The following is a 21,832-nucleotide window of genomic DNA, read 5'->3' as shown; positions in this document are numbered from 1 at the left end:
CACCCAGGGCGTGGCACAAGGCGGGTGGCACACGGTGGTGGGGGTGGCACAGGGGTGTCCCCAAGGGATGCCACCATTTTTGGGGTGGCAGAGCGCCAGCAAGATCCCACATCTGCCATGGCTTGGGGGAATTCCGTGGATTGAAGCTGGGAGTCCCAAACCCCTCACGCTGAATCCCTGGGGTCGGGGGCGCAGGGTTGTGCCCCTTGTCACACCGGGGATGGGGACACCCCAAAGCGGGGACATCTGGGGTGCCTTTTCCCTTCCAGCTCCTCGTTTGTCCCCCTGGCTGGGGACTGGGACTTCTCCCAGGGTTTTTCTCCCCACATTTGGGGCTGGGGACACGCTGCCAACCGCGGCCACCAGCGAGGGGACAACAGCAAAGCCACCAAAGGCACCACGGTTTAATCCCGGTGACACCCCACCCCACCCCACCCCACCCCACGGAGTGCCAGCGTCACTTCCCGACGCAAAAATCCCTAAAAATGATATCCAGGACGTCCTCGGCGCCCACGTGGCCGGTGATCCTGCCCAGCTCCCGCCGTGCCAGCCGCAGCTGCTCGGCCGCCAGCGCCAGGTCCCCGCTGTCCCCGAGGTCCCCGAAGCGCGCCAGGGCCGCCGCGCACGCCCCGAGGTGGCGGCTGTGCCTGCTCTGCGTCAGGCTGGGCCAGCCCGAGAGCGGGTCCCCGCAGCTGGGAACGGGAATGGGACGGGAATGGGAAATTGGAAATGGGGATTGGGAACAGGAGGGGATCGGGATTGGGAATGGGGTCGGGAATGGAAAGGGATCGGGAATGGGAAAGGGAATCAGGCATGGAAGGGGGATTGGGAACATAAAAGGGGATTGGGAACAGAAAAGGGGATCGGGAACAGAAAAGGGGATTGGGAACAGAAAAGGGGATCAGCCATGGCAAAAACGGATCAGCCACCCCAAAAACCGGGACAGGGGTCTGGGATCCCCCCGGACTCACAGCTGTGCCAGCTGTTGGGCCAGCAGCTCCAGCAGCGCCTCCAGCCCCTCGCCCGTCTTGCAGGACAGGAGGGTGGCCGGGGGTCCCTGGGCAGGGGTGGCACTTGGGGACCCCTCGCAGGACAGGAGGGTGGCCGGGGGTCCCTGGGCACCACCCGGGGACCCCCGGGGCCCCCCCAGCAGGTCGGCCTTGTTGAGCACCAGCACGCAGGGGGTGCCCGGGGGCGGCTCCAGCGCCGCCAGCGCCGCCCCCAGAGCCGCCGGCGTGGGTGACACTGAGGTGGCATCCAGCACTGCCAGCACCAGATCGGCCTGGCACAGCCTGGGGACACACGCGGCCGCGTCACCATCACGGCTCAGCTCTGGGGGCACCCCGAAACTCCCTGAAACTCCCCAAAACACCCTGAAACATCCCAAAACACTGCAAAACCCCACAAACCCCTACAAACCCCCACAAAATACCCCAGAACCCCACAAAACCCCCAAAACACCCCGAAACACCCCAAAATCCTCCAAAACATCCCAAAACACCGCAAAATCCCACAAAACAGCCCAAAACATCGCAACCCCCCCAAAAAAAAACCCCAAATACTGCAGAATCCCTGAAAACACTGCAAAACACCGCAAAACCCCCCAAAGCCCCGCAGAACCCCCCCAGACTCCCCCGAGCTGACCGTTCCCGTGCCCGGCGCACGCCCTCGCGCTCCACGGGGTCGGCGGCGCGGCGCAGCCCCGCGGTGTCGCTGAGCAGCAGCGGGTACCCCCCGATGTCCAGGGCCACCTCCAGCACGTCCCGCGTGGTGCCCGCCGAGGGTGACACGATGGCGGCCGGGCGCCGGCCTGGGCACGCCGGGAATTCAGGAATTGTCCCAACCCTCCATGCCCGTGGGGGATTTGGGGACAGCAGGAATTCAGGAATTATCCCAACCCTCCATGCCCGTGGGGGATTTGGGGACAGTAGGAATTTGGGAATTATCCCAACCCTCCGTGCCCACTGGTGAATTGGGGCCATCAGGAATGGTCCTGTGGGAATTTGGGAATTATCCCAACCCTCCATGCCCACGGGTGATTTGGGGACAGTAGGAATTTGGGAATTATCCCAACTCTCCGTGCCCGTGGCTGATTTGGGGACAGCAGGAATTGTCCCTGTGGGATTTTGGGCATTTTGAGCCCTCTACGCCCAGTCCCTGCTGCGGGTGACATGGGGACACTGGGAACAGTTCCCTCTGGAATTTTGGGAATTATCTCGTGCCCTCCACACCCACGGGCAACATGATGGCCTTGGGGACACTGGGAACGGCTCCCTCTGGAAATTCGGGAATTATGCCAACCCTCCATGCGCAGTCCCCATCCCGGGGACAGCGGAACCCCACCCCTGGAATTCCGGGAGCGCTGCCGTGCCCTCCCCGTGCCCGTGCCCACTCACAGAGCAGGTTGAGCAGGCTGCTCTTGCCCACGTTGGGGGGGCCGGCGATGACCGCCCGGACCCCCCCCCGCAGCAGCTCCCCCCGGCGCCCGTCCCGCAGGTGGCCCCGGATCTCCTGCAGCAGCGCCCGCACGGTGACCGCCACTGCGGGGACACGGCGGTCAGCGCGGCCCCAGAGCTGGGACAAAACTCCAGAACAGACCCCGGGGCCGAGCTCCAAATCTGGGATAAAACACTGGGAGACTGTGGGTCCTCATCCCCAAATCTGGGATAAAACACTGGGAGAGACCCCCTGTCCCTCGCAGGGGGACAAACAGGGACTTGGAGCAGCTGGATGGGACAAGCCCCCCTGGATGTCCCCACTCCCAGTGTCACAGCGTGGGGACACAGCCGTGGCACGGGGACAGCGGGGACAGCAGGGACAGCAGGGACTCACCTCGGGCCAGGACCTCTTCCTCCACGTTGTCATCCTCGCTGAAGTCGATGTAGGCCTCCAGGTGGGCGAGTGCCTGACATCGGGGTGAGAATCATCCCTGAGCTGGTGGTCACCCAGGGGCTCGGTGCCACCCAGGGGCTCGGTGGCCACCCAGGGGCTCGGTGCCACCCAGGGGCTCGGTGCCACCCAGGGGCTCGGTGCCACCCAGGGGCTCGGTGGCCACCCAGGGGCTCGGTGCCACCCAGGGGCTCGGTGGCCCCCAGGTGAGCCCCACCTGGGTCAGGGCGTGGCTCCAGCGCTGGTAGAGCCGGCCCAGGTCCCCCTCCATCTGCCGCAGCGCCTGGCGCCGCTGCGCCTCCGTCTCGGCCGCGATCAGGTCCCGCAGCCCCTCAGCCGCCGTCAGGTCCAGCTTGCCGTGGGCGAATGCCCGGCGGGTGAACTCGCCCGGCTCGGCCGGACGCAGCCCCGGCAAGCGGCCTGGGGGAGCCACCGGCGAGAGGGGCATGGGCGGGGAAAGGGACGGGGGAATCGGCCCGAGCCCCGGATCCCAAAGGGAAAGGGGAAAGGGGACGGGGGGGATCGGCCCGAACCCCGGATCCCAAAGGGAAAGGGACGGGGAAATCGGCCCAAGCCCCGGATCCCAAAGGGAAAGGGGAAAGGGGACGGGGGGGATCGGCCCGAACCCCGGATCCCAAAGGGAGGGGGGACACGGGAGGATCCCTCAGGATCCTCAGAACCCCCAGGATCCCAAAATCAAGGGGAAAGAGGAATGGGGGAGGAGCACCCGGCATCCCGAGGGGAAGAGGAAAAGGATCAGGATGGGATGGGAAAGGAGGGATGGAATAGGGGCATGAGGGATGGAATAGGGGCAGGAGGGATAGAATAGGATCAGGAAGGATAGAATAGGATCAGGAAGGATGGAACAGGGGCAGGAGGGATGGAATAGGGGCAGGAGGGATGGAACAGGGGCAGGACGGGACCAGGGCTCACCCAGAGCCTGCAGCACCCCGCTGACCACGGCGGGCCCTCCGTGCACGTGCAGCTCGGCACAATCCTCCCCGGTGAAGCTGTTGGGCCCTGAGGGCACAGGGAATCGGGTGGGCACCCCCACCCCCCCAGCACCCCCTCCCCACACCCCAAAACGGCCCCTGGGGGGACGCTGCCCCAGGAGCAGCTGTCCCCTGGCCCCAAACCTGTGTCCCCAAACCCCAGCCTCGTGTGCCCAGACCCCAAATCCGTGCCCCAAACCCCAATTCCTGCCCCTCAAACCCCAAACCCGTGCTCCAAACCCCAATTCCTGCCCCCCAAACCCCAATACATGCCACAAACGCCAATTCCTGCCCCCCAACCCCCTTCCTGCCCCCCAAACCCCAAGACCGTGTCCCTGTCCCACCTGGGAACCACACCACCAGCCCCCTGTCCAGGGTCTCGGCGCTCCGGGGGTCGCGGATGCGGCGCAGGGCCAGGACCCGGGGCGGGGGCGGCCCGGGGGTCCCGGTCAGGCTGCGCAGGAGCCCCGCGCTGCCCGGCCCGCTGGCCCGGATCACGGCCACGCCGCAGCGCCCCGGCGCCGAGGACAGCGCGAAGATGGTGTCACCCGTGCCACCTGCCGTGCCACCTGCCGTGCCACCACCCGTGCCACCCGCGGGTGGCACCGTCGAGCTCAGGCCGCGCGCCCACCTGGGGGAGGGGGATTGGGGTCGTTATGGGGACGGCCCCGGTGGGCACAGAGGGGGCGCGACCCCCGGGGCAGCCAGGGAACCCCGCCACACATCCACAGAGGTGTGTGCTGGCCTCAGGTGGGACCTGCCAGGTGGGACCCCGCCACAGGTGAGACCCCTCCCCACGGACCCCCTCCCCAGGTGAGACCCCTCCCCACGGACCCCCTCCCCAGGTAGTCCCAAATCCCCCGGCTCAGCCATCCCTGTACCCGCCATGGCACAGCCACCCCGGGGGTGTCCCCGTGTCCCCTCTGTCCCTCTGTTCCCTCTCTGTCCCTCTGTCCCCTCTGTCCCTCTGTCCCCTCTCTGCCCCTCTGTCCCTCTGTCCCCTCTCTGTCCCTCTGTCCCTCTGTCCCCTCTCTGTCCCTCTGTCTCTCTGTCCCTCTGTCCCTCTGTCCCCTCTCTGTCCCTCTGTCTCTCTGTCCCTCTGTTCCCTCTCTGTCCCTCTGTCCCCGCTCTGTCCCTCTGTCCCCTCTCTGCCCCTCTGTCCCTCTGTCCCCTCTCTGTCCCTCTGTCTCTCTGTCCCTCTGTCCCTCTGTCCCCTCTCTGTCCCTCTGTCTCTCTGTCCCTCTGTCCCCTCTCTGTCCCTCTGTCCCCTCACCTGCCCCGCGCTGCCCTCACGGCCACGCTCAGCGCCATCGCTGCCCTCAGCCAAGCCCCGCCCAACGCGGCACGCCATTGGGCAAACCCACTGAGTGGGCGTGGCTACCAGCAAAATCTTGCACCGGCCTCAGCGCCCTCGCCCGATAACGCATGCTATTGGTCAATACACAGAGATAGGCGGGGCTAACGGTGAATTGCGGCTTATGATTGGTTAATGTGCAAACACGGCGGCGCCCTGCGTGAAGCCGTGCGGAGCGCGGTTCCGCCCCGCCTCACGGGTCCCTCTGCCCGCGTCCCCCGGGCTCGCCCCGGTGGCAAACACGAGTCGCTGTTTAAATTCTTATAAAATTTAATATCTACTTATCTTTAAATAAAATTTCTTCATTTTATAAGAGTTTATTCAGGGGTGAAATCCAGCGCTGGGGTGCTCGGCTGTTTGCTTTATATTTAATTTTAATTAATTAATTAATTTAAAAAATTTAAATAAATATTATTTTAAAATAACAATACATTTATTTAAATTTATTTATTTAATTCATATTTATTGTATGAATGAACATCAAAATATGCATATATATTAATACAAATATTTGTATGAATATGCATATATATGTACTCCCTATAATGGAACAGTCTATGGAGAACGTGGTTTAAGTTAAATAAATATAAATGTATTAAATTTATATTTTTATATATATAAAAATAATATCAATTAAATATTATTATGGTAAGTTTCTATTAAATAGATATAATTTATTTATGTATAAAATATTTTTATATTTATTTAACTCAAAGCACATTCTCTATGGACTGTTCCATTATGGGGGGACATGCGTATTTATAAAAGTTTATATTAAAAGATTTCTTTGCATTTCGATGTTCTTTTGCTTGGTTTTAACCTTTGACTTGTCTTTTTGCCATCTTGTAGATCAAACCAATATATTTAATTTCTTCTTGTGGCTATGTAATAATAATAATAATAATAATAATAATAATAATAATAATAATAATAATAATAATAATAATAATAATAATAATAATTTTTATTATTCTGATGCCTGTCTCTATTCTGATTCCCAAAATCTTGGCTTGGCTTCCAGTAGGGATACAGACAGGGATGGACAGGGACAGACTGGGATAGACTGGGATAAACTGGGACAGACTGGGGCCCAGGCAGGGACGGACAGGACCGGCCCCGGTGCCCCCGTGTCCCCCCGTGCCCCCCGTGCCCCCCGTGCCCCCCGTGCCCCCCGTGCCAGCGCGGGGACATCCCCCGGTGGCACCGAGCGGCCGGGCTGGCACCGGGCCCGAGTCCCGGGGGAGGCTCCGAGCCTTGGGGGGGTTTGGGGGGATGGGGGGGGTCACCCAAAATGTCACCGGGCAGCGCTCACCCCGCTCGGGTTACGGGAGCCGCCGCCCCGGGCAGGGGGGGGTGGCTGAGGGGGCACCGGGGGCACGGCGGTGGCGCTTGGGGACACGCCGGGCACGGGCGGAGCGCGGCGGGGCCGAGGGGCGCGGCGGGGAGGGACACGCACCGGGGGACGCGCCGGTGACACCGCGGGGGTCGCTCCGGTGCCGCCGCCGGGCGGAGCCGCCCCCCGCGGTCCCCCCGGGACCCCCCCACGCGGGGCGCGGCCGGACACGCGTGGCCGAGCGGGGCGTTAAAGGCGCCGGGAGCTCCGCGCTCCGCTCCGCCGCCTTTGTCCCTCCTCCTCCTCCTCCTCCTCCTCCCCCCGCCCGCACCGGCAGCGGCGGCGGCAGCGGCGGCGGCCCCGGCGGCCCCATGCACCGGCCCGCTCCGCCGCCGCCGAGCCCCGCACCATGCCCGAGCCGCCGGCCGCGGCGCAGGACGGAGAGCGGCCCCGGCGGGCCCCGGCCGCGGAGGAGCGAGCGGAACCGGCGGCCCCCACCGGAGTGCTGGGTACGGGAACCGGGGGTGCGGCGGGGGGGCTGCGGGAGAACCGGGAGGGGGCTCGGGGAGGGCCGGGATGCGGCTCGCTGCGGATGCGGCTCCCGGGACCGCCCCGGGGTGGGGGGGGGGGAGGGTGTCGGTGCTGCCGGTGGAGCTCTGAGCATCCCCCCGGTACCGGCACGGCTCCGAGCCCCCCCGCCGGTGGGGGTCCCGCTTCATGGGGGGCTCTGTGTCTCTCGGGTGGTCGCGGCTGATTTTGTGTCACCCCCCCCGCCCCGAGACCCCCGGGATGGGGCTGACAGCGGGCTCCGCGTCCCCCCCTCACCGGTGACGTCCCCACGCCCCCGGTGTGCCCCACCCCGGGAGGGTTTTGTCCCTTGCCAGGCCCGTGCCCCCCCAACCCGCCAGGGGGGTGGCGCAGCTGGCAGCCTTTGTGTCGCTGTCCCCACGCTGTCGCGGGGGTCCCCTCCCCCGCGTGGCGCGGGGCCAGGTGCCATCCCCGCTCGGGGTCCCCGCGGTGCGGGGGGGTGGCAGGGCCCGGTGGCGGCCGTGCCACCGAACGGGGCTCCCGCCGCGGGTGGGTGACCCACTTCGTGCCCCCCCCGGGGACACCGCTCGGTCCCGGGCAGCGCCGGTCCCCGCCACGCCGCAGCTCCGGTGACCTTAGCCCGGGAGCCAAGGTGAGCGGCACGGCCGGCGACAAACGGGGACAAGCGGGGGGGACCCGGGGGTGGCACCGGGCGCGCCAGCCCCGCCGAGCCTTGGGGCCGCTTGGGTGGTGGCACCGCGTGTCGGGAGGGGCTGCGGGGACAGCGGGGTGGCGGTGGCCTTCACCTCCAGACCGGGCCAGCCTGGGGGTGCTGGGGACCCCCCATTCCCCGTGACCTTGGGCAGGGAAAGCCCCCCCGGCCCCGGGTCTGTGCCCCCGGGGCGGGCAGTGCCCACGCGGGTGGCAGTGTCGCGGGTGGCACCGCCGCGGGCAGGACATGAATAATGCAGGGCGGGTGAGCTCAGCCCGGCGGTGTCACCCGGGTGTCACCCGGCTGCCCGGCGGGGTGGCACGGCCACCGCCGCCAGCGCCCCGTGCCCACCAGGCGTGCTGGTAGCCCTGCAGGCTCGTGTGCCGATGGCCTGGCACCCTAAACACTGGCACCCTAAAACATTGGCACCCTAAAACATTGGTGCCCTAAAATACCTGCACCCTAAAACACTGGCACCCTGAAACATTGGCACCCTGAAACATTGGCACCCTGAAATACCTGCACCCTAAAACACTGGCATGCTAATACCCGCGCCCTGAAATACCTGCACCCCAACACCTCAGCACCCTGGCACCCAATACCTTGATACCCCTGGCATCCCAATACCCTGGCACCGCTAAACCTCAACTCCCTGGTAGCCTGGCACCCCACTGCCCCTGACCCTGGCACCCCATTTCCCCCACACCCCGCCACCCCATCAGCAGCTCTGGCATTTCCTGTTTTCCCCGCGGTTTCCGCCACCCCGAGCCCTTCCCTGCCCTGGGGCGCTGCGACATCCCCGGCCGAGGAGGGGACACTGAGGCACGAGGGGACACTGAGGCAGGGAAGCGACAAACGGCGGTGTCCCCACGCCATCGGGGACCTCCGTCCCTGCCAGCCCCGGCTGAATTTTTGGGGGTCCTCCCTGTCCCCACCCTCCCGGGTGGCGCTTTGGGGACGCCGGGCCCGGCCGTGTCCCCGCGGTGCCGCCGCGCACCGGGCACCGGGCACCGGGCACCGGGCACCGGGCACCGTCCCCGTCCCGGCGCGGCGGCGCGGCCCCGCCGGGTTTCCATGGAGACCGGCTGCTCTTCCCGATCCCCGCTTTTCCTGCGCTTTTCCGTCCCCCGGAGCCCAGCCCGCCGGTTTTCCATGGAGACCGGCTGCTCATCCCGGTCCCCGCTTTCCGTGCCCCGGAGCCCGGCCCCGCCGAGGGGCAGCGGGAGGAGGTGGGAGCCTCTGGGGACGCTCCGAGGGGACATCCCGCGACATTCGGGGCGCGCCGGCCGCTCCTCCCGCAGCTGTCGGTGCCGATTTGGGGATTCACGGCCGCGGAAATCCGATGCCGGGGCGGTGGCACCGCCGTGACCCGGCACGGCCCGGCCGGGGACAGCCCGGAGCGCGTCCCGCGGGGCTCCGGGGCCGCTCGGGATCCGCCGCCCCGGGATTCTGATCCCTGCCCGGCCTCCCCCGGCAGATAAACTCTTCGGGAAGCGGCTGCTCCAGGCCGGGCGCTACATCATGTCCCACAAGGCCTGGATGAAAACCGTGCCCACGGAGAACTGCGACGTGCTCATGACATTCCCGGGTAGGGACGGGCCCGGGAAACCGGGACCGGGATGGGGTGGGACCGGGAGATTGGGACTGGGAGGGGTGGGACCGGGAGATCCAGGGTTTGGGGTGTGATTGGGGAATCCAGGAGAGGGATGTAGCCGGGAAAATCTGGGATAGCTGAGGCAGGAGGGGGTGGGGATGGTGGGGAGAGCCCGGGAGGTGGCGGTGGGGATGGGGGATGGGGGATTTGGGATGGGGGATTGGGAATGAGGGATGGGAGATTGGGGATGGGGGATTGGGGATGGGGGTTGGGGGATGGAGGGGGATGTGGGATGTTGGGAGGAATGAGGGATGCAAGGAGGGATGGGGGTGTGGGAAGGGATGGGGAATGTGTGGATGGATGGGGAGTGGGATGAGGGACATGGGGATGGGTGAGGACAAGGACAGGGACACCTGCAGGTTGGGGACCGGGACAGGGACACCTGGAGGGCTGGGGACCGGGACAGGGACACATGACAGGATGAGGACCGGGACAGGGACACCTGCGGGTTGGGGACCGGGACAGGGCCATGTGGAGAGCCGGGGACAGGGACACGCGCGGCAGGACACGCGTGGCGCTGTCCCCGCAGACAGCACGGATGACCACACGCTGCTGTGGCTGCTGAACCACATCCGCCTGGGCATCCCCGAGCTGATCGTGCAGGTGCGGCACCACCGCCACACGCGCGTCTACGCCTTCTTCGTCACCGCCACCTACGAGAGGTGCGTGCTGTCCCCAGCGTGTCCCCAGTGGGTCCCCAGTGCTGTCCCCAATGCTGTCCCCAGTGGGTCCCCAGTGCTGTCCCTAACGTGTCCCCAGTGCTGTCCCCAGTGCTGTCCCCAGCATGTCCCCAGCATGTCCCCAACGCTGTTGAGGCAGAGTGAAACTTTACCAGGGTAGAAATCCATTTGGATGTAGGTGAAATGTGCCGCTTTGAGCTCGCTACCATCAGTGAAATTTGCTGTTTAGTCTGGTAGCTGCAGCATTAGCAAAACTACCCCAGCTAAGAATTATGCAAATTCTAATTTGCATAAAGAATGCAGATTTCCACACTAAAAAGATAAGAGATAAGAAAGACTCCTCGGACCTTGGAACAGCTCAGAGTGACCCAGGAGTTCTTTCTGTACTTTCTGACAAAAGCTGAGTACAAATGTAACTAGCTGTTGAAATCAGCAGAATGAATATGCATGAACCTGTTGTGAAATTCTATTAATTAATTTGTTAGTTAAGGGTAATAAAAAAGGATTGGGAGTTATCAGGGCCGCACACGTCCATTGAAGGGCAGTGAGTCCCCACACATGTCCGGCACTGCAATAATAAACACAGCGGCCCCACAATCCCTTACGGGGGTTTTTGGTGGGTTTGGTTTCCATGCGAAGTTTGCTGCGCGGGGCGGACGAGATGGGGCTGCGGAAGCCGGTGAAGGCGGAGTTCGGGGGCGGCATGCGCGGCTTCTCCTGCGAGGAGGATTACATCTACGAGAACATCGAGAACGAGCTCGGCTTCTTCAGCTCCCAGGTGGGCAGGGCTACGGGGTGAGGGGTACGGGGTGTGGGGTGTGGTACGGAGTGTGGGGTATGGGGTGTGGGGTGTGGGTATGGGGTGAGGGGTGTGGGGTACAGGGATATGGGATTATGGGGATATTGGATATGGGATATGAGTATATGGGATTATGGGGATAGGGGACATGGGGAGGTTGGGTGAGGATCCAGCCACCAACAGGGCTGGGGACATGGTGGGGACATGGTGGGGACACACCCGGGACACGCTGGCGCGTCCCGCAGGAGCGGCAGAGCATCATCCGCTACTGGCTGGAGAACCTGCGGGCCAAGCAGGGCGAGTCCCTGCACAACATCCACTTCCTCGAGGGACAGCCCATCAGTGAGTGCGGCACGCGTGGCACTGCCAGGGCACACGGTGACACTGCCAGGGAACGCGGTGACACTGCCACCGCGGGGTCATGGCGGGCACAGAACCCCCACGGGCCACTGTCCCCATTGTCCCCGTCCCAGCCCCACCAGCCCAGGGCCACGCGGGGTGGCAGTGGGGTGCTGGGGGGGGCTGGCTGTGTCTCCTCTGTCCCCCCTGTCCCCATCCTGGGGCAGGGTTTGTAGGATCGTGGTGGGCACAGAGCTGTCCCCACTGTCCCCATGGTGGGCACAGAACTGTACCCGCTGTCCCCATCCCCACTCCCCCCAGCGGGGCCGTGTGGGGCGGCAGTGCGGGCCCCGAGCCGTGTCCCCGTGTCCCTGACGCGTGTCCCCGTGTCCCTGACGCGTGTCCCCGTGTCCCCCAGTCCCGGAGCTGGCGGCGCGGGGGGTGATCCAGCAGCTGTTCCCGCTGCACGAGCAGAGGATCCTCAAGCGCCTGATGAAGTCCTGGGTGCAGGCGGTGTGCGAGGCGCAGCCCCTCGGTGAGAGCTGGGTCACCCCAGAAGGGGTTTTGGGGTTCCATTTTGGGTGATCCCAGCAGGGTTTTTGGGATCCCATTGGGATGACTCCAGCAGGGGTTTTGGGGCCCCATTTGGGGTGACCCCAGCGGGATTTTGGGGTCCCAGCCCCGCTGATGCCCCCTGTGCCCCACCCAGATGACATCTGTGACTATTTTGGGGTGAAGATCGCCATGTACTTCGCCTGGCTGGGCTTCTACACCTCGGCCATGGTGTACCCGGCCGTGTTCGGCTCCATCCTCTACACCTTCACCGACAGCGACCAGGTGGGGCCTTTGGGGTCATGGGGGGCTCCCAACCTCCCTGGAGGGTTCCCATCCCTTCTTGGGGTTCCCATCCCTCCTTGTGAGGTTTTCCATCCCTCCTTGGGGTTCCCCTCCTTCCCTGAGGGATCCCCTCCCTTTTCCTCCCGCTTTTCCCTCAATCCCGCCCCAGCCATTCCCTCCGGGCTGGGGGGATCTCCCCACCCCCCGGGCGGGATTTGGGGGCTGTTGGGGCCGGGAGGGGACCGACCCCGCTGCAGTCGGCGCTGTCCATCCCCCAGACCAGCCAGGACATCTCCTGCGTGGTCTTCGCCATCTTCAACGTGGTCTGGGCCACGCTGTTCCTGGAGGAGTGGAAGCGCCGCGGCGCCGAGTTCGCCTACAAGTGGGGGACGCTGGACACGCCCGCGGAGTCCCTGGAGGAGCCCCGGCCCCAATTCCGGGTCAGACACCAGCACGGGGGTCCCGGCCCTTGGGGGGATCCCAATCCATGAGGGGGTCCCAATCCATGGGGGATTCTGTCCCTTTTGGGGGATCCCACTCCTTTTGGGGGTCCCATCCCTTGGGGGATCCCACTCCTTTTGGATGATCCCATCCCTTTGGGGTATCCCATCCCTTTCGGGGTATCCCATCCCTTTTGGGTATCCCATCCCTTTGGGGTATCCCATCCCTTTCGGGGTATCCCATCCCTTTTGGGTATCCCATCCCTTTGGGGTATCCCATCCCTTTCGGGGTATCCCATCCCTTTCGGGGTATCCCATCCCTTTTGGGGTATCCCATCCCTTTCGGGGTATCCCGTCCCTTTGGGGTACCCCGTCCCTGGGGAATTCCCACACCCCATCCCTCGGGGCTGCGCCCCCAGCCCGGGCTCGGGGGTGTCACCACCCCGGGGTGCCACGGGCCGTGTCCCGCAGGGCACGAGGCGCATCAGCCCCGTCACCAGCGCCGAGGAGTTCTACTACCCGCCCTGGAAGCGCCTCCTGTTCCAGAGCCTGGTCAGCGTCCCCGTCTGCCTGGCCTGCCTCGCCATCGTCTTCCTCCTCATGCTCGGCTGCTTCCAGCTCCAGGTGGGACCCGGCCCTGGGCCTGCGCTGGCACTGGGACGGTGACAGTGGTGCTGGGACAGTGACAGTGGTGCTGGGGCGGTGACAGTGGTGCTGGGACGGTGACAGTGGCGCTGGGGGCAGTGACAGTGGTGCTGGGGCGGTGACAGTGGTGCTGGGACAGTGACAGTGGGGCTGGGACAGTGACAGTGGTGCTGGGGCGGTGACAGTGGTGCTGGGACAGTGACAGTGGCACTGGGGACGGTGACAGTGGCGCTGCCCCTGCTCCTGGTCTTGATTCTGTTCCTGATCCTGACCCTGATTGTCTCCCCGTCCCCGTCCCTGTCCCTGTCCCCATCCCCGTCCCCATCCCTGTGTCCCCGTCCCTGTCCCCGTCCCTGTCCCCGTCCCTGTCCCTGTCCCTGTCCCCATCCCTGTCCCTGTCCCTGTCCCTGTCCCCATCCCTGTCCCATTCCTGTCTCCATCCCCATCCCTGTGTCCCTGTCCCTGTCCCCGTCCCCGTCCCTGTCCCCACAGGAGTTCGTGCTCAGCGTCCAGGAGCTGCCGCGCGTCCTTCGCTTCCTGCCCAAAATCATCCTGGCCGTCATTGTCGCCGCCTGTGACGAGCTCTACAAGAAAGTGGCCTTGTGGCTCAATGACATGGGTGCGCTGGGGACCCTGGGGTGGCCCTGGGGTGGCCCTGGGGTGGCCCTGGGACCCCCCGAGCCCCCCTGACCCCGGCCGTGCCCTGCAGAGAATTATCGGCTGCAGAGCGCCTACGAGAAACACCTGATCATCAAAATCGTCCTGGTGAGGGGACACGGGGACACGGGGACACGGGGGGACTGGGCACATGGGGACACGGGGACACGGGGACACTGGGGGGACTGGGGGGGACTGGGGGGACTGGGGGGACTGGGGACACGGGGACACGGGGGATTGGGGGGACTGGGGGGACTGGGGGGGACTGGGGACACGGGGGACTGGGGACACGGGGGTACTAGGGAACGGGGACATGGGGGACACTGGGGGGACTGGGGCGACTGGGGCGACTGGGGACACGGGGGGCACTGGGGACACGGGGGACACGGTGCTCTGGGGGGGACTGGAGGGGTCCCAGTGGCTCTCGGTGAGTGACAGAGGGGACCAGAAAGGTCCAGGAGGGACAGAGGGGACCCGAGGGGTCTTGGCAGCTGCAGAGGTGACAGATGGGGTAGGAGCTGTCACAGAGGGGACACAGAGGGGACACCGAGGTGACCGAGCTGCCACCCCCCTGTCACCGCCAGTTCCAGTTCGTCAACTCCTACCTGAGCCTTTTCTACGTCGGATTCTACCTCAAGGACATGGAGCGCCTCAAGGAGGTGAGGGGACCCTGCCGGGGTGGCCGGTGTCCCCAGAGTGTCCCCAGCACCCCTCCACGACCACCACCACCGCATCCCCCGGTGTCCCCACGCGTGTCCCCGCCGTGGCGCGGCTCAGGCGCCCGGCGCGGCTCACGGCCACATCTCTGTGTCCCCGTGGTGTCCCCGTGGTGTCCCTTTGTGTCCCTGTGTGTCCCTGTGGTGTCCCTCTGTGTCCCTCTGTGTCCCTCTGTGTCCCTTCCGCAGCTCCTGCTCATCCTGTCCCTGTCGCAGAGCCTCGCGCGGCAGCTCCGGGAGGCTCTGCTCCCCTCCATCCTCCTCCACCTCCACCTCTCCCTCATCTTCCTCAGGCGCCTCCTGCGCCTTTCCTGGACCCTGGCACTATCCAAAGTAGGAGCGTGGGGACAGCAGGGGACAGCCAGGGGACAGCCGGGGGACAGCCGGGGGACAGTCAGGGGACAGTAGGGGACAGCTGGGGACAGCCGGGGACAGCTGGGGACACCTGGGGACAGTCAGGGGACACCTGGGGACAGCAGGGGACAGCCGGGGACAGCCGGAGAACACCAGGGGATGGCCAGGGGACAGCCGGGGGACAGCCAGGGGACACCGTGGGGACATCAGGGAGGAGCAGGGACAGCCCAAGCGGAGCAGGAGCCCCGCGGGGCCGGGCCGTGGGGACATCCCCCAGCAGCGGGGGGGGTGTGACAGTGTGACAGCGTGTCCCCCGTGTCCCCGCAGATGCTGGCCACGCTGCTGATCACGCGGCAGCTGCTGCAGAACGTGCGGGAGGTGTCGCAGCCGCAGCTGCAGCTCGGGGCGCGCAGCCTGCGGCAGCTCTGCCGCGCTCTGCTCCGCCGCCTCGGCCCGCAGCCCCCGCAGCCCCCGCAGCCCCCGGGGCCCCGCGGCCACAAGAAGTGTCTGAACGGCGGCTGCGGCGTGCCCGAGGAGGAGGAGGAGGAGGAGGAGGAGGAGGAGGAGCGGCGCGGCTCGGAGGCGGAGGAGGAGGGCGCGCTGGACTGCGGGCTGAGGCTGAGGAAGGTGAGCTTCATCGAGCGCGGCGAGCGGCGCGCCGAGCCCGCCGGGCCCGGGGACGAGCCCTTCCTGGAGGAGGGCAGCCCCACCATGGTGGAGAAGGGCATGGACCCCGCCGCCGTCTTCGAGCTGGCCGACGACGAGGAGGAGGAGGCCGAAGCGCAGCCCGGCAGCCCCGGCAGGGCGGAGGAGCCGGCGGTGCTGGCGAGGAGGAGGAGGAGGGAGGAGGAGGAGGGCGAGGAGGAAGGGAGGAAGCGCAACCGCGCCTCGTGGATTGACCCGCCCGAGGAGGATTACTCCACGCAGCTGACGCAGGCCGAGGTGGAGAGCTGCATGAAGAAGTACGAGGTGGGTGGCTTTTGTCACCTCTCTCCCCTTGTCCCTGGACCTGCCGGGTTCTCCAAGGTGTTCCTGGGGTCCCTGAGGTGTCCCCGTGGCCATCAGGACCCCCAAGGTGTCCCCAGGGCTTGTGGGGTCCCTGAGGTGTCCCCCTGGCTATCAGGACCCCCAAGGTGTCCCTGGGGCTGGTGGCCTCTCAAAGTGTCCCCATGGCCATCAGGACCCCCAAGGTGTCCCATGGGCTCCCTGAGGGGTCCCTGTGGGTGGTGGCCACTGTGCAGTGTCCCCGTGGCTGGTGGCCTCCCGAAGTGTCCCTTCCCGAGGTGTCCCAGCGGGACCCACCCCAGAACCCCTCCTGACGCCCGCGGTGGCACCGCTGTCCCCTCAGGACACCTTCCAGGACTACCAGGAGATGTTCATCCAGTTTGGCTACGTGGTGCTCTTCTCCTCGGCCTTCCCGCTGGCGGCTGCCTGCGCGCTGCTCAACAACGTCCTCGAGATCCGCAGCGACGCCTTCAAGCTCTGCACCGGCCTGCAGAGACCCTTCGGCCAGCGCGTGGCCAGCATCGGCCAGTGGCAGGTGGGGACGGGGACACGGGGACACGGGGACACAGTGGGGACACGGGGACACAGCAGGGACATGGGGACACACTGGGGACACATCGGGGACATGGGGACACAGGGACACAGCAGGGACAGCAGGGACATAACAAAAAGCAAAAAACACATCCCAATAAACTCATAAATAATTAACCACCGCTACATCGCACCAATTAACACATTAATTAAAAGCCGGGTGCCTTGCAGTGGTGATGGAGGCCATGGGCACGATCGTGGTGAGCTGCTGCCTGCTGGCGCGGTGCAGAACACAAAACCCCAAAAACCTCCTTCTAAAAAACACACAAATCATTAACCACCGCTGCACCGCGGCAATTAACACATTAATTAAAAGCCGGGCGCCCTGCAGGCGGTGATGGAGGCCATGGGCGTGCTGGCCATCGTGGTGAACTGCTACCTGCTGGCGCAGTGCGGGCAGCTGCGGCGCCTCTGCCCCTGGCTCAGCCCCGAGGGCGCCATCGTCTCCGTCGTGGTGCTGGAGGTACCGGCCCGGTGGCACCGGGGTCCCCGGGGGTCCTCTGGGGTCACCCCGGCTCTGGGGTCCCCAATAGGGTCAGGGAGATTGGGGTCCCCTGGGGTCACCCCGGGTTTGGGGTCCCCAATAGCGTCAGGGGGATTGGGGTCCCCCCGAGTCTGGGGTCCCCAATAGCGTCAGGGGGATTGGGGTAACCCTGGGTCACCCCGGGGTCTGGGGTCAGCAGGGTTGGGGTCACCACAGGGTTCCCGCACTGGGCTGGATTTCGAGATGGAAATGTCAGATTTTGGGATGGAAATGTCGGATTTTGGGATGGAAATGTCGGATTTTGGGATGGAAATGTCAGATTTTGGGATGGAAAGGATGGTGTTTCGGGATGGAAAGGATGGTATTTTGGGATCGAAAGGATGGTGTTTCGGGATGGAAGGGTGGGATTTCGGGAATGCCGGGGATGCTGAGGTGTGTCCCCGTGTCCCCCTGTCCCCTGCCGTGTCCCCAGCACTTCGCCCTGCTCCTCAAGTACGTCATCCAGGTGGCCATTCCTGACATCCCCGCCTGGGTGGCCGAGGAGATGGCCAAGCTGGAGTACCAGCGCCGCGAGGCCTTCAAGGTGGGTCCTGCCGGGACGGCGTCCCCAAGGTTCCCCAAAGTGTCCCCAGGGGTCCCCAGGGGTCCCAAAAGTGTCCTCAAGGCTCCCCAAGGGTCCCCAAGGGTCCCCAAAGTGTTCTCAAGGTCTGCCCCATGCCCGGTGTCCCCTCTCTGTCCCTCTGCCCCGTGCCCGTGTCCCCTCTCTGTCCCACACCCTCTGTCCCCTCTCTGTCCCCTCTCTGTCCCCCTGCCCTGTCCCCTGGATGTCCCGGTGTGTCCCCAGAAGCACGAGCGGCAGGCCCAGCACCACTTCCAGCAGCAGCAGCGCCGGCGGCGCGAGGAGGAGGAGCGGCAGCGCCAGGCCGAGCTCCAGGCGCGCCGCGACCGCGACCCCACCCGCGACGAGGCCACCAAGGCCGAGGCCACCGGGCAGGACCCGGCGCACGACAAGGGCCAGGTGAGACGGGGCGAAATGTGGCGGGGCAGAAATCCCTTTAAATTTCAGTCAAATGCGCCACTTTAAACTTACTAAATACGCTGTAACTGCAGCCTTAGCAAAACTACCCCAGCTAAACAAAAAAAAAAGCAAATTTCCACACTAAAAAATAAGAAATAAAAAAGATTCCTCAAACCTTAAAACAGAGCAAAGTAACCCAGGAATTCTTTCTATAGTTTCTAACAAAAACTAAGCACAAATATAACTAACTATATATAAATCTACAAATATACAAATATACAAATATATATATATACAAATATATAAATATACAAATATAACTAACTATATATAACTAACTATAAGTGTAATATAAAATAAATATATAATATATAATATATATTATAATATATAATATATAATGTAATACATAATATATATGTAATATAAAATAAATATGCATTAACCTGTTATAAAATTTTATGCATACAGAAATTAAGTAATAAAAAAAAAAATCAAAAGTTCTGAAAGATACGCATGTCCATTAAAAACCAACAAGTCCCAACACGTGTCCGCAGCGCTGTAAATAAACATACCCGTTGCCTTTATTAAATCTTTAATGAAAGTATTTATTTTAATAAATAATTAATAATAATAAATAATAAAATAAATAATTAAAATAAACAAATAAAAACAAATATTTATTTTAATAAATAATTTTATTATTTATAAATATTAATGAATAATTTTGATAAAATCTTTATTAAAATTATAAAATTTAATTTTTCATCCGCATTTGGCAGGCCAAGGGGAAAAGCTCCGGCGGCTCCTCCGCTCACGGCCCCGACAAGCCCAAGCGGCCCAGCTCGCTGCTGGCCACCAACAACGTGCTGAAGCTGAAGCAGATCATCCCGCTGCAGGGCAAGTTCCTGCCCGGGGCCGGGGCCGGTGCCGGTGCCGGTGCCGGGGCCGGTGCCGGTGCCCGCTCGCCGCAGTCGCCCACGGGCGGCGAGAACAAACTGCCGGCGTTCCTGAGCTTCAGGTTCCTGCGGCCGCCCGAGGCGCGGCGCGACGCGGCCCCCGAGAAGGCGCAGTCGCCCACCAAACCCTTCAACCCCGGCAAACTCTTCGGCTTCGGCCGCTCCGAGGGGCCCGGCGGCAACGGCGGCGCCGCCCCGCAGCCCCGGGCCGGGCCCTCGGCGGACGCGGCGCCCGGGAAGGCGCAGCTCAGCGAGGACGGGGCGCGGGAGGATGCGGAGAACCGGGCGGAGGAGGAGGGCGGCGGTGCCCGGCTCTGACCGGGGGCTCCGGGGGTCCCGGGGGACCGGGAGGAGCCGGGCGGGGGAGGAGAGCGGCGGTGCCCGGTTCTGAGCGGGGCTCCGGTAGCTCCGGGGGGAGCCGGTGAACCGGGGGGAAGAGGAGTAGGAGAGCGGCGGTGCCCGGTTCTAACCGGGGCTCCGGGGGCACAGGGAGCCGGTGAACCGGGGGGAGGAGGAGGAGGAGGAGAGCAGCGGTGCCCGGTTCTGAGCAGGGCTCCGGGAGCACGGGGAGCCGGTGAACCGGGGGCAGGAGGAGGAGGAGAGCGGCGGTGCCCGGTTCTGAGCAGGGCTCCGGGAGCACGGGGAGCCGGTGAACCGGGGGCAGGAGGAGGAGGAGAGCGGCGGTGCCCGGTTCTAACCGGGGCTCCGGGGGCACGGGGAGCCGGTGAACCGGGAGGAAGAGGAGGAGGAGGGCGGCGGTGCCCGCTTCTGAGCGGGGCTCCGGTGGTTCCGGCGGTTCCGGGAGCCGCCCGGTCCCTGCTGCGCGCGGCCGTGGCCGTCGGGAGCCTCTCGCCGCCGCTCGCCCGCGGGGCCGCACCGGGCCCGGTGGCCGCCAGCGCCGCGCTCCGCTCCGGTGCTCTGTGCTGTGTCCCCCCGTGTCCCCCCGGTCCCCCGGGCTGTGTCCCCCCCGGTCCCCCCGGCCCCGCCGCTCGGAGCCGCCGCCACCGCCCCGGGGCCCGCGGGGGGACAGCGGGGGAGGCCTGAGGGTGGCGAGGCGGCGAAACCCCGGTACCGGGAGCACGGCGTGAGCTATCCCGGTACGGCTGGAGCATCCCGAAACTTCCCAGGCTCACCGGAGGGAGTTATCCCGGTTTTTGGAGCATCCCGGTTTCCATGGGTACCAGGGGCCGTTATCCCGGGTTTTGGAGCATCCCGGTTTCCATGGGTACCGGGAGCAGTTATCCCGGGTTTTGGGAGCATCCCGGTTTCCATCGGTACCGGGGGCCGTTATCCCGGGTTTTGGAGCATCCCAAACTCTCCCACACTCCCGGTTCACCCCAGAGACGCCGCGCTCCAGCCTTTGGATCCTCCGGGAGCCACATCCCGCTCCTGGAATTCCCGGGATCCCGGGACGAGCCCGATTCAGCCGTGCCTCAACCCTGCTCCGCCCGCTCCCCCCGCCTGGATCCCGAATCCCGGACCCCGGAGATCCTTCCCAGGAGTTTTCCAGCCGGGAATGGGGCGCATTTCCCGGGAATTCCGTGCATGGGCAGCGTTTCTTGCACTAAATCCCAACCCCGATCCCGCCGCCGGTGCCGCTTCTCCCAGAAAAATCCCAAATCCCAGCGGGCCATTCCCGGCTCCAGCTCCGAATTCCCTGGAATTCTGCCGCAATGAGGGGGGGGCAAGGAGGGGACACGGGGGGAGGGGGTGGGAGCCGCTTCGCTGCTGCCGCGGGAAGGAATTCCGGCATTCCCGGGATTCTCGGCATTCCCGGGATCGGCTTCTCCAGCGGGATCCCTGCTGGGAATGCGCTCCCGGCAATGGGAATGCGCTCCCTCCTTTCCCTGCTTCGCTTCGCGGCTTGGTGGCACTTGGGGACATCCATTCCCAAAGGGAAAAATCTGGGAAAAGAGGAAAAAAAATGGGAAAAGGGGGGGGGGGTGGTCCCGAGTCTCCTCCTGTTCCCCCTTCCCAAAAATCAGGTTGGAATTTTTTTGTGGTTTTCCCCCCTCTCCTCTTTCAAAGAATCCATGGAATTTCAAAGAATCCATGGAATTTGGGGGTTTGGGGTTTTTTTGGGAAGTGGGATCCCAAATCGAAGCCATTTTCCAGAGCAATAAGGGCGGGAAAATCCGGGATTCCCAAGGGAAAGGCTCGGGAGCAGGAAAAATCCCGGTGGGATCCGGGAGGGAGATCTGGGAATGTGGGATGGAGATTTGGGAAGGGAAATTGGGAATTGGGGATGGAGACTGGGATTGGGGATGGAGATTTGGGATTGGGGATGGGGATTTGGGAATTTGGGACGGAGATTTGGGAATGTGGATGCAGGAGGATCCAAATCCCCCCCACTTGCCCTGGAATATCCCGGAGAGCAAATCCCGGGAAAAGGAGCCCTGGGAGCGTTGGGAATTCCGGGAAACCGAGACCCCAAAATTCCAGGAGGCTCCGGCTCCTCTTCCCTCCCTCATCCCACGGGATTTTCCCGCTCTGCCCATCCCAAAAAACCCCGGGAATGGCTTGGATCCTATTTCCCTCCGGAGCAGAGAATTCCCAGAGGGAAAAACCCCAAATCCGGGGAATTTTTCATCCCTTTCCCAAAAAAATCTCTGGAATTTTGGAGGAGGGAAAAATTCGGGAATGGTTTTTCCTTTGATTTTTTTCCTTGGAGTGGGAATTCCAGGAAAGGAAGGAAAAGGGGGGGGAGGGGGGATTAATTTATTTATTTTTAATTTATTTTTGTAAAATCCGCAATAAAAAGAAATTTATTTCGACAGCTCATCTGCATCTCATTTGCATATTTGAATATTCTAATCAGCCCCCAAGATCCACAGCAGCATTCCCAA

General features: G+C 63.6%; 2 protein-coding genes across 8 annotated transcripts; one reads left to right on the top strand and one right to left on the bottom strand.

The window, feature by feature from the left end:
- Positions 1–413: 413 nt before the first annotated feature.
- Positions 414–5,249, bottom strand: GTPBP3 (GTP binding protein 3, mitochondrial). 3 transcript variants are annotated; one of them, XM_030256856.4, is made up of 9 exons: positions 5,155–5,249; positions 4,226–4,512; positions 3,823–3,909; positions 3,107–3,309; positions 2,833–2,905; positions 2,397–2,540; positions 1,645–1,810; positions 972–1,292; positions 415–692 (listed from the first exon to the last, which is right to left on the bottom strand). In XM_030256856.4, exons 1-9 carry the CDS (start codon positions 5,190–5,192, stop codon positions 458–460), a joined length of 1,554 nt encoding a protein of 517 aa, XP_030112716.4. In that variant the 5' UTR covers positions 5,193–5,249; the 3' UTR covers positions 415–457. The 3 variants fall into 3 exon arrangements, with proteins under 3 accessions (XP_072775543.1, XP_030112716.4, XP_072775542.1); XM_072919442.1 differs by lacking the exon at positions 2,397–2,540 and having other exon boundaries at positions 414–692; XM_072919441.1 differs by lacking the exon at positions 3,823–3,909.
- A 1,388-nt stretch (positions 5,250–6,637) lies between these two features.
- On the top strand, positions 6,638–21,767 carry ANO8 (anoctamin 8). 5 transcript variants are annotated; one of them, XM_072919247.1, is made up of 19 exons: positions 6,638–7,077; positions 9,286–9,396; positions 9,992–10,124; positions 10,782–10,920; positions 11,187–11,283; positions 11,699–11,815; positions 11,990–12,117; positions 12,396–12,557; positions 13,029–13,181; positions 13,695–13,821; positions 13,912–13,967; positions 14,444–14,518; positions 14,765–14,908; positions 15,257–15,898; positions 16,278–16,469; positions 16,857–16,988; positions 17,482–17,592; positions 17,857–18,027; positions 18,810–21,767. In XM_072919247.1, the coding sequence occupies exons 1-19, from the start codon at positions 6,978–6,980 to the stop codon at positions 19,302–19,304; spliced, it is 3,285 nt and encodes a 1,094-aa protein (XP_072775348.1). In that variant the 5' UTR covers positions 6,638–6,977; the 3' UTR covers positions 19,305–21,767. The 5 variants fall into 5 exon arrangements, with proteins under 5 accessions (XP_072775348.1, XP_030112705.4, XP_030112707.4 ...); XM_030256845.4 differs by having other exon boundaries at positions 6,640–7,077; positions 17,854–18,027; XM_072919248.1 differs by lacking the exon at positions 6,638–7,077 and adding an exon at positions 7,406–7,748 and having other exon boundaries at positions 17,854–18,027.
- Positions 21,768–21,832: the final 65 nt, after the last annotated feature.

The sequence above is a fragment of the Taeniopygia guttata genome, chromosome 28 (assembly GCF_048771995.1).
Source record: "Taeniopygia guttata chromosome 28, bTaeGut7.mat, whole genome shotgun sequence".
In the NCBI taxonomy this organism is placed as follows: Eukaryota; Metazoa; Chordata; class Aves; order Passeriformes; family Estrildidae; genus Taeniopygia; species Taeniopygia guttata.
The sequence above is the reverse complement of the archived record's forward strand: the minus strand, read 5'-3'. Positions and strand labels throughout refer to the sequence as shown.

Coding starts and splice junctions, on each gene's coding strand:
- GTPBP3 (XM_030256856.4), bottom strand. CDS start 5,192: ATGGCGCTGAGCGTGGCCGTGAGGGCAGCGCGGGGCAG. Junction 4,513..5,154: donor GTGAGGGCAGCGCGGGGCAG/GTGAGGGGACAG, acceptor CCCCTCCCCCAG/GTGGGCGCGCGGCCTGAGCT. Junction 2,541..2,832: donor GGAAGAGGTCCTGGCCCGAG/GTGAGTCCCTGC, acceptor GTGTCCCCGCAG/TGGCGGTCACCGTGCGGGCG.
- ANO8 (XM_030256845.4), top strand. CDS start 6,978: ATGCCCGAGCCGCCGGCCGCGGCGCAGGACGGAGAGCGGCCCCGGCGG. Junction 10,921..11,186: donor TCGGCTTCTTCAGCTCCCAG/GTGGGCAGGGCT, acceptor CGCGTCCCGCAG/GAGCGGCAGAGCATCATCCG. Junction 15,899..16,277: donor GCTGCATGAAGAAGTACGAG/GTGGGTGGCTTT, acceptor CTGTCCCCTCAG/GACACCTTCCAGGACTACCA.